At 40.2% G+C, this 11,473-nt stretch overlaps 1 protein-coding gene across 1 annotated transcript; it reads left to right on the top strand.

Annotated features, from left to right (window-relative positions):
• The first annotated feature begins 1 nt into the window (after position 1).
• Positions 2-11,471, top strand: vps4a (vacuolar protein sorting 4 homolog A). The gene is made up of 11 exons (XM_029433463.1): positions 2-221; positions 754-865; positions 968-1,112; positions 1,207-1,268; positions 2,077-2,196; positions 6,036-6,192; positions 6,479-6,627; positions 6,803-6,884; positions 7,876-8,095; positions 8,226-8,366; positions 9,053-11,471. The coding sequence occupies exons 1-11, from the start codon at positions 201-203 to the stop codon at positions 9,152-9,154; spliced, it is 1,311 nt and encodes a 436-aa protein (XP_029289323.1). The 5' UTR covers positions 2-200; the 3' UTR covers positions 9,155-11,471.
• Positions 11,472-11,473: the final 2 nt, after the last annotated feature.

Here is an 11,473-nt window from a genome sequence, read left to right as displayed (position 1 = left end):
CGCAGCATTGTTGCTGTGTTTTTTTTGGGTAGAGGCAGAGCTGTCATATAGCTTAGCAAGTCACTGTTTTGTCATGTCAAGAACAATCGGTCCCCATACAACACAGGGCTGTTAGTTAACGAATTAATTTATTCACATATCCGCCTTTGGGTTGGGCCAGAGGATATAAATCTGGGAGGCGAGCATTAGAGTGAGATGAAATGACCACGTCAACATTACAGGTAGGCTACTGTTAGCCAGACACCGCTAGCTTGCTACAACAGGACATAACTTGTCTTAGCTCACACAGCAGCTTGAATGCAAGCTAACTTGCTAACAAAACAGCTGATGCTAAAGCCCGCTGATGTGAGCCAGCCAGTTTAGTTTCCTGAGTCTGCAAACAGTCCATCCATTACATTGTTTGAAGATAACATTAACGTTAACCAGATCTAATGTTAACCTTTACTGACTAACTACTATTAAAACAATAATATTAACTAATAAATGAAATTGTGGATTGCTTACTAACGTCAAAGCCACTGGTGGACTCACATTCCAGAAAAGGTTAAAACAAAAACAAAGAAACGCAGAATTGTGTTGTAAAATCAGAGAAACTATTGGGATTCCATTGTACAGCATGTTGTGCTAGTTGTATAGCTTGCTCTTTGTTTGACTAACGTGTACCATCCCTGCCTTTTATTTCTGTGACTCCAACCCCAAGCAAACTTAGGCCTGTATCTGTCCTCTGACTGTATTTCTCTGCATCTGTTGCAGAAAGCAATTGATCTTGTGACCAAAGCCACAGAGGAAGACAAGGCAAAGAATTATGAGGAGGCCTTGCGACTGTACCAGCATGCTGTGGAATATTTCCTACATGCCATCAAATGTGAGTACTGCAGTCTGACAGGTAGTTGAATTAGTTTGATACCCTTCTGTTGGTACAAACATTGGTGTGTTTCATTCACATTGAATTTCATCTGTCCCTCAGATGAGGCCCACAGCGACAAGGCAAAAGAGAGCATACGAGCAAAATGTATGCAGTACCTGGACCGAGCGGAGAAACTTAAAGACTATCTGAAAAATAAAGACAAACAGGGCAAGAAGCCTGTCAAGGAGGCACAGAGCAATGACAAGTATGCTGTCTGTCTTCTGCCATCTCAGAAAACATGTTCAAGTCAGTGGGCTCTACTGTATTTGTGTCAACCTCTGCGTTTGTGTGCGGTCTAGGAGTGATAGTGACAGCGAAGGTGAAAATCCAGAGAAGAAGAAACTCCAGGAGCAACTAATGGGTGAGTAAATGTGTATTGGTGCAAATAGTCCTCACAAGGGAATTAAGCCAGTTGATATTTTAGCGCCTTGAGATGGCTTCTAGCCATGAAAGGCGCGTTACAAATAAAATGTTTTATTATTGTATTTATTTATTATTAGTAGTCTGGGGTTCAGTGGGGTAATGATGTCTTATAAGTGCTAAGGCTACATGTGCCGTCTTACAGAAACTTCTTGCAGATCTTTTCTTAACTGTTTGGTAACCATGGTAATTAGGGTTAGGCCCTGATTTAGAAAAGCCATTACAGATGAACAGTTCCTAAGTCAATGTTCCTATCCTAATTTAAGATGGGAAAAGGGTATTACACAAGCATCCCAACTTCCCAAAATCTTAAATAGACTCATAACTTTAACATAAGCTGTCCTAACTTTCAGTGTTAACTAGCTGCTCTTTGATTGCTTTTACACAACCATTGAAATGTCAACAGGCGTAAACTGTGTCTGCTATCTTAGCCCACTCTATTTTTATTTTTTTCCTGAAATTAGCGTTGTTATAAATTTCCCAATAAGAACATCTTTAGATTTCTCTTCAGATGTTACCAACACCTCTAACTCATCTGTTGTCAAGTTAGTGAGATAAGATAGGATGAAATAAGATTAGATCCATAAGGTTAGTTAGGATTTGCTTCTGTAATACCAAATTGGGAAAAATCCTATCTTAGACATTTCTTATGTTAAATCAAGACATTTCTGTAATACGGCTCCTGGTGTACAATCGCCTTTAAAGTGTTTCTTCGGTCTGCATTGTCAAGCTTAATCATGTTTGTCCAGGTGCCATTGTAATGGAGAAGCCCAATGTCAGGTGGAATGATGTGGCTGGACTGGAGGGAGCGAAGGAAGCTCTGAAGGAAGCCGTCATCCTGCCCATTAAATTCCCTCACCTCTTCACAGGTAGGGTGGGATGTTCCCCCTCTAATTCTGTTTACACCCCCAGCTGTTATACACTGCAATCAAATGGTTAAAAGGATATGGCAGGTACATTTTTTAGATGTGCTTGGAGCAAAAACAAAAGTACATAATCAGTTGTTTTATAATGTGACAGTGAAGGGTAAATCTAGAGCTCAAACATTAAATTGATCAGTCAACAGAATATTATTTGGCAAAAACCTTGGTATTAAATGTATCAGTTATTTAGCAAAAAGGCCAAACATTCTTTGGTTCCAGCCTCTTAAATGTGAGGAGTTGCTACTTTTTCTTTATTTAAATTTTTATATATTTGTGTTTTATATCATTGGAAATGTAATCTTTTTGGATTTTGGACTATGGGTCAGACGAAACAATCTGAAGTGATCAGAAGATGTCGGCTTGATCTCTGGGAATATTTGAAGGCCATTTCTCAGTTTTCTTTGATTTTATGAATCAATCAAAAAGAATGATTGATTGATACATTAATCAACTGTGAACATTGTTAGTAGCAGCCCTAGTTCAATATCACTGCTAATTAGTTAACAAAGTCCCTTTAGATCAGGGGTCACCAACCTTTTTGAAACTGAGAGCTATATACAGAATTATTGGCACCCCTTTAGTAAAAATGAGCAAAACAGGCTGTAAAATGTCTTTTATTGTTTATCTTCTTGGCCTTTCATTCAAAATATTCACAGAAACCTTACCTTTTCACTGAAGGAAAATTATTGAAGGAAAAAATAAATGTTGACTTTGAATAAATATTTGAATCCTAAACATGTGTGCCACAATTATTGGCACCCCTAGAAAATCCTATGATACAAATCTAACTGAAGTATATTTCCAGTCATATCTTACATCTTTAGGTTCACCTGTTTGATTAGGAACTCTTAGGTGGTCAACCATGACTTCCTGTTTCACTGCGGTATTAATATGAGGTGACACAGGCCAACATTCTCTTTGTCATTCTTCACTACGGGAAAGACCCGAGAACACAGTGATGATCTGCGACGGAAAGTTGTTGAGCTGCACAAATTAGGAAATGGTTATAAGAAAATCTTGAAACAGTTGAAAATGCCCATTTCCACTACAGGGCAATAATTAAGAAGCTTAAAGCAACAGGAGATGTTAAGAATCAGCCTGGAAGAGGATGTGTGTGTACATTGACGACACACACCGTGAGGAGGATGGTTCCACTGGCAAAAGAATCTCCAAGGATCACAGCTGGAGAATTGCAGAGGTTAGTTTAGTCTTGGGTCAGAAAGTCTCCAAAACCACCATCAGACACCGCCTACATCACCACAAGTTGTTTGGGAGGGTTGCCAGAAAAAAGCCATTGCTGTCAATTAACAACAAACTAAAGCGCCTACAGTTTGCCAAACGTTCCTGGGACTTTGATTGGGACAGGGTTATATGGTCAGATGAGACCAAAATAGAGCTTCTTGGCAACAAACATCAAAGGTGGGTTTGGCGTAGACAGAAAGATAGCCATACAGAAAAGCACCTCATACCCACTGCGAAGTATGGTGGTGGATCGTTGATGTTGTGGAGCTGTTTTTCTTCCAAATACCAGCAGATACGCACTTCTCATCGGGATTCATAGCAAAAACCTCCAGAAGCTGCAATACATCCAGAACAGCGCTGCTAGGATCCTGATGAGAGTGCGAAAGTATGAACACATCACACCCATCCTCAAATCACTGCACTGGCTCCCGGTCTCACTCAGGATGGATTATAAAATCTCCCTTTACACCCATCAGTGCATTCACGGAAATGCTCCATCCTACCTCAGAGAACTGCTCACCCCACAAACCTCCACAAGAAACCTCCGTTCTGTAAACGCTAACCTCCTCCTTCCCCCCAGGACCAAGCTCAAAACCATGGGAGATCGCGCCTTCTGCTCTGCCGCTCCCAGACTGTGGAATGCTCTCCCTGAACAACTGAGGACACCACAGACTGTGGATGCTTTTAAAACAGGCCTAAAAACGCATCTTTTTAACAGCATTTTGCTAGACTCTAACCATTTTAAAGTGTTGTCTTGTCTGTCAAATGTTTTTATTTTATTTTTTAAATGTATATTTTGCTCATCGTTTTTACTCTGTAGCACTTTGAGTTTTGTTTACGCAAATGAAAAGTGCGCTTATAAATAAAATGTATTATTATTATTAGATATTAAATGAAAACCTAACAGCCTCTGCCCGGAAGCTTAAAATGGGCCGTGGTTGGACCTTCCAGCAGGACAATGATCCAAAGCACACACAACAATGGTTTACTGAGCACAGAATAAAGGTTTTGCCACGGCCATCACAGTCCCCGGACCTAAATCCTATAGAAAATGTGTGGGATGAGCTGAAGAGGAGAGTCCACAAGTGTCAACCTCTGAATCTGAAGGATCTGGAGAGATTGTTTGTGGAAGAAGGGTCTCAGATCCCGTACCATGTGTTCACCAACCTCATCAGGCATCACAGGAAAAGACTCAGAGCTGTAATCCTGGCAAAAGGAGGCTGCACAAAATATAAGGGGTGCCAATAATTGTGGCACACGTTTTGGAGAAAAATATTTATTTAAAGCGAAAAAAAAAAATTTCTTCCAATAATTTTACTTCAGTGAAAAGGTCAGATTTGTGTGAATATTTTGAGTGAAAGGCCAAGACGATAAACAATAAAATACATTTTACAGTCTGTTTTGCACATTTTTACTAAAGGGGTGCCAATAATTCTGTATGTGAAGCGACTGTCTGATCACATGTTAATTATTCCTCACAATGATTATTAACAATGATTTACCATGGTAGGAAACATGCAACATTATTTATGTTCTCAATCTACAACAATTTTCAACATTTGAAAGTCAGAGTTATCACATCTCTATTTCTGTAAATATCTTTGACAGTTTTGTATGAATGAGCACATTTGTAGCATTTTGTTCAAAATCACACCAGCTATATTTTAGTACAAAGTATCACTTCTGTAAAAACATTAAGAAATCATTAACTGTCACATCTTCAGATCATATCCTGTTTGTGCAAACACTAACTTTGTAACAACAGAGAGAGAGGACATCACATCGGAACCTTTCTTCTCGTCTTAGAACAGAGTTTTCAATAACATCATTGCACCTTTCAAGACCTCTCCGTCCGAAAGGCTTTCTTGTACTTTATTAATAATGTGCAGCTCTAAATGAAGCTTCCGTTGCTTTCTGTGACTTCGGCCTCGTGAAAAGAGATGCTGCTGCCCAAAGCTTTAACTCCCGGCTTGTTCTGCCCGCAGTGCTGCAGGTGGGGAGTTAGTTAGTTAGCTAGTTAGTTAGTTAGTTAGCATGGTAGCTTCTGTGACACGTACTGAAGTCTCTCCACAATGTGCCGCTTTGCCGTCGCCCCGAAAATGAGACATACACTCTTTTCTTTCACTGTTGTAAAAAATAATTCTTCCTCCCAATCATTGTGAAAAGAGTTAGTTTTCTTTGGCTTGTCTGCCAAGTTTAGCGTAAAACCCGCACCTCGCGCCCCATCGTAGCTGCTCCCGCTAGCTTGTCTCAGCGAAAAGGGAAATGGAGATTTAGCTTACGTGTTAAATTGAACTCTGACCCCAGACAGAGTATACATAAAACATTTATTTATTTATTTTTTTATATTCAATATTGTCATTTTTTAAATAAATAAATAATGCAAGTGTTATTGATTTTAAAAAGAACAGCAACACAATTACAATACACATTTTAGTCTGGCTACCCCTGATTTAGATGTTTTGAAATGACTCAAATAGCATTTTAGCATTACCTCTGTTGGACAGTACGCTTCATGTGACCGGCATTACTTCTGTTCTCAGGCAAGCGGACTCCCTGGAGAGGCATCCTGCTGTTCGGCCCTCCAGGGACGGGGAAGTCGTACCTGGCTAAGGCTGTGGCCACCGAGGCCAATAACTCCACCTTCTTCTCCGTCTCCTCCTCGGACCTCATGTCCAAGTGGCTGGGAGAGAGTGAGAAGTACGTCTCTTCCTCAGGGGTGGCTGTTGTCTGAAGTTTTACTCTTCACTGGGAAAGACAAGTTTATTCTAGTAAAAAAATATCGCACAATATGTTTTATAACTTCTTTTAGATTTAATCAGGTGTTTTCAGCCTAACTAGAGTGGAAACCTGACTCTTCATCCCTTCATCCCCTCCCAGTAAATCCATTTCTACTCCAACATGGCAGCACTCAGTCTTTGTCAGGGACATGGCTGTCAATGTGTCTTTTAGACAAATTTTCTCCATTTCTCCTTGTCTCCCACAGGCTGGTGAAGAACTTATTTGACCTGGCTCGCCAGCACAAACCCTCAATCATCTTCATTGATGAGGTGGACTCGCTGTGCGGCTCCAGGAACGAGAACGAGAGCGAGGCGGCCCGCCGTATCAAGACAGAGTTCTTGGTCCAGATGCAGGGTGAGCCGAATGAGATGAGGAATGAGACTGACACACAATGATACTGCACAGCGAAGAATATGCAGCATCAAATAATATACATTTATGTACTCAATATGAGACAATAGAAAACTACAAGTCGTCTCAAATATGCAAACCCTTGAGCCTGCATGACTGAAGCTCTCTGGTTTTGTAGGTGTGGGAAACAACAACGATGGGATTTTGGTACTGGGAGCCACCAACATCCCCTGGGTGCTCGACGCTGCCATCCGCAGGAGGTCAGAGGTCACCTCAATACTCTACATTAATCGTGTATATGTCTTACTGAGACTTTGTCTTATTATTATTATTCAAATAACCACATTTGTTGTTGCAAGGAGAGGCAAATACTTCTCTGTCAGTCAGAGGAGACATTTTACTGTAGCTGGGTGAACACATTATGATTCAGTGATTCAGTCATAGTCTCTAAGTTAAATAAAAGTTATTGTCATAATGTATGATTAATCTTCAGTCTTCACATCTCATGATGGTTTGTTTACATAATGACACTATATGAAAAAACACACAAAGTTGGAATGATTTGTTTTATACGAAGTGTGATCGGGAATGTTTATTGGTCCAGTCTGCGATATGTCAATGATTAGCAACAACATTGATTTTGATGCATTTTAATTTTTTGTGCAGTGTCAGATTCAAACAAAACCTCCCTTCCCTTAGTGGACACAAATATGGCCTTCCTAAACATGCTACAAAAGTCCTATATACTGTATTAATATTACTTCATTACATTTTTTAACCAATTTTAGTTCTGATCATAACTACCAAATTATTAAAATGTTCATAATTCTAAAATCAATACAGGAATGTAATTATTTCCTGTATACTAAATGCTATGACAAATGTTTGTTTATTTTCACAGTCTGGGATATGTGAGTGACATGACTGTATATACAATCTGTGGGCAATGATGAGCAGCAACATTGATTTTAATGCGTTGCATCAAACACATAATACAGAAGGTTTCAATGGGGACATTTTTGTTTTACTGTCTGTATTTCGGCTGCACACTTTTTTCTAGACTTGTTATTGGAAGTGAGGTAGAATTTCCAAAAATATCTCACACCCATGGCACAATGCCATATGCATTAACACAACCAACATGATGAAAAATTAAAATGGCAAAAATGTCCCTGGTGAGGCACAAGGCTAATATTTTGAACAGCTGCTGAATGTAAGATTGAATGTATCTTGTCCTCTGTCGTGTGTCAGATTTGAGAAGCGTATCTACATCCCTCTGCCGGAGGAGCCAGCTCGGACTCAGATGTTTCGTCTTCATCTGGGAAACACGCCACACAGCCTGAGGGAACCCGACCTGCGGCAGCTCGCCCACAAAACAGAAGGCTACTCCGGCGCTGACATCAGCATCATCGTCCGGGACGCTCTCATGCAGCCTGTTAGGAAGGTCCAGTCTGCCACCCACTTCAAAAAGGTGACATCATTTGAAAGCCCATGGAAAAAAACATGTTAAATATTCAAAAGGCCGTGTCAGTCGATTCTCTCTTGTGGTTATTAATTTCTCCATTTCTCCTGAGCTTTATTTCTTGGTCTTACTCCTGCAGGTTCATGGCCCTTCCCGAAGCAACAACCAGGTGACTGTGGACGACCTCTTGACTCCTTGTTCCCCTGGCGACCCTGCAGCCATAGAGATGACCTGGATGGAAGTGCCTAGTGATAAGCTACTGGAGCCCATAGTGTGCATGGTGAGATGCACATATATTAATGAACAACACAGAAATTATTAATACTGCAGCTCATCATTTCACACCTCCAGAGTTACAATTGGACTATAACTGGACAGGAGCTTCGACAACCCGACCATAAACCTTACACCTGAGAACAAGTGACAAAATGTGTGCACAAGATCATATCAGGACAATTGATTCACAGAAAACAGTTATAACATACGCAGCCACACTAACTAACATCACTAAATGACTAAACTAGACATTAGGAGAAATCTACTCTTAGATTACATTTGCGTTCTTGTGTCTGGAGATGGGTTGTTCTGAACAAATGAAATCAGTGCATAATACTGTGTAACAGTTGAAAGCAAAACAGTTTTCCTAAATAGTTATAATCTAAAATAATTCTGCAGTGTTTTCACAAAGTCACATGTTTTAAGCTAAACTGTAGAGGTGGAATAAGAGTGGAAAGGCTGCTGTTTCCCAATGTGGACAAACAGTCGTGCAACAAATGCGTTTCCATATTGCCGATCTGATAGTCGTGACATGTAAAGTGATTCTGCTGAACATGTAGCATTATGACATCAAAACGTTCCACAACACAATGTTTAATGTCTGGTAACCTTGGACCATGAACAAGTAGAAATTGAATATAAAAAAACCCAAAGTAAACCTAAACTGACTTGTATCCTGATCGTTTGCAGTCGGACATGCTGCGCTCTCTGTCCACGACCCGTCCCACAGTCAACACTGAAGACCTCCTGAAGGTCAAGAAGTTCACAGAGGACTTTGGGATGGAGGGCTGAGAGACAGAGCTCCACCTCCCCCTGGTCCACGAGAAGGGTCCAACTGCTAACAACAGCCCTCATCACCCCTCCAACTGCTGTTCCGCTCCCTAGGCTTTCATCTGTCAGCTGAGCGCTTGGTTCACTGCCTCTCATGGATTTCAAAATAAAAGACTCGAACAAAAATTGGCAAGAAATCTTGTATTTCAACCAGGCCAGAGTTTTTGAATCCTTGGAGGAAGTTGACCGAATGCTACACTAGAAAATCATGGTGTGATTTGGTAGAGTCCACGTATTTCCCCCTTTTCAGACAATGTTCCATTACAAAGCAGCCGCTACATAGTATTCACTACAAGCACTTTGTATCTGACCTGCATTGACGTGAGGAAAGCAGCATTTGAATCTAAATGCATAAAGTTAGTCCCTCTCCGAGCCGACTGAAGGACTGTACATTGTTTTGTCTCTGTGCACTTTGCTTTGGGTTGCAATGAAGGACTGTGACTTGGAAGAAGAAACAAAAGAAGAAGATTGTTCTCCTGCCAGGCATGTGAGTGTGTGAGTGTTTTTATGAAACTTGTGTCTTACTGTAAATGTCTGTGTTGAGAGCCCTGTTATGTGATGAAGAGTTAAGTGAAGGAATCATCACTGCCTTGGTGTCCCTCTCCAGCGCTTTGTGTTGCATCAGGCTGGAGATGTGCTTGATTCAGAGCCAAACACCACATTTCCTCAATCCAGAAACTTTAAAAGATTTTATTATTATTGAGCAACTACAGTTCTCTCGGTCAATCCAAAATGTTAATCAACCTCAAACCTGAATATTTAAGAAAGTAAAAGTGAGGTTTTGGCTTTTTTAGGAGAATATCCATGTGTGCACAATTATTATGCAACTAAATGAAAAACAAGAATTTTCCCGTCTCATTTGTTTATTTTCATCTGTTAAAGTGAGAATAATAAACAACTCAACATTTACAAATGAACATGTCTGACATTTCAGAAAAATGGTTTGGATTGGTTACGGATCCAGCCACGGGCCCATCCATCTGGTCCGTCAAGAATCTCATCTCAATATATTTACAAATATTTGGCTTTTATGGCTCTCCCAGCCAAAAAGGTTCCCAACCCCTGATATAGGGTGTTGATCTCCTACGGTCACACCCTCCCTCATTACACAAATACACATCACCTGATATGCTTAAATCCAATACGGTTAACTTTATACAGCTTGGAGTTGCAAAATATGCTTAAAAATTATGATGTGTTCAAAATACTCACGTGTCTAATAATTGTGCACAGTGTAGTTGCTCTTGATAAAACAATCTCACCAATCTCGCTACTAAAGGTTCCTTTAGTAGCTATTTTGGAGCTTTCGGTCAGATCTAGTGTTCTTCCTCAGCAGATGAGGTTTGTTCACTTGTTGTATTGTAAATGTCCATTTCTTAATGTAAGGACTTCTCATCCATGTTGTCTTGAAATTCAGTTCATACTCAACCTTGGAAACACAATTTAGTAGCTGTTTTGGAGCTTTTGATTTTAAGCCCGTATCGATGAAAAGTCCATGAAATGCTCAGAAGATATTCTGGGCAAACTCCATCTGCTGATGATCATGTGATGTGACCCAAAGCCACAGATTGTTTTCTCAAATGCTGTTTCCAAGGTCAAGAATGAACTTTGAATTTACAATTTTGATATATGAATCAGCTCATATTATTTTCTGCACTCCATTTCCCATAATGCACCTGTCTGAGTGTGACGCTACTGTGATGTCTTCCCTCCTGGATTTTCTTTTTTGAAGTTTGAGTTTATGTTGCACTTTGTCGGCATGCAGAACATAAATACACCGTTTCTTCCGGTTTCAGAGAATCAACCAAGCACTTTTTAAATCTTAACTTTTGGATTTTGTTTGCCCTGTCGTAAATAGTTTAGGACACTATTTATACAACTTGACTGACTATGTTAGAGATATCGTATGTTTACACTTGAAGTATTTATTTTGTTGAAGTTTCATGATGGATTGTTTTTCTTTTGGGAGGCAAATTTGCCCACCAAGCTCTACTGTGAGGCACCACCTTACAGACAATAAGGAAAGCCCACAGTCAGGTTTACATAATATTTACAATCTGCTATTGGATGTTCTTTCTGTAACAACTCTCCGATCTCTCATTATCACAACACAACCACAGGCTTGTCTGCTAACTCAGTGATGGGACTTCTTGTGCTCGTGTTGTTTGTGGTTCAGTGGGAGGTCAGCTACCGTCCCTGTAAGGGAACATAACCTGCCGGACCACTACTACTAATTAACCTGCATTAATAAAAACAGACATTTCAAATGGAAAAAAGGCA

This window comes from Cottoperca gobio, chromosome 6, assembly GCF_900634415.1.
Source record: "Cottoperca gobio chromosome 6, fCotGob3.1, whole genome shotgun sequence".
In the NCBI taxonomy this organism is placed as follows: Eukaryota; Metazoa; Chordata; class Actinopteri; order Perciformes; family Bovichtidae; genus Cottoperca; species Cottoperca gobio.
Note: the sequence above shows the minus strand (reverse complement) of the source record. Positions and strands in the feature narration are given on the sequence as shown.

Coding starts and splice junctions, on each gene's coding strand:
- vps4a (XM_029433463.1), top strand. CDS start 201: ATGACCACGTCAACATTACAG. Junction 866..967: donor TTTCCTACATGCCATCAAAT/GTGAGTACTGCA, acceptor TCTGTCCCTCAG/ATGAGGCCCACAGCGACAAG. Junction 1,269..2,076: donor ACTCCAGGAGCAACTAATGG/GTGAGTAAATGT, acceptor ATGTTTGTCCAG/GTGCCATTGTAATGGAGAAG.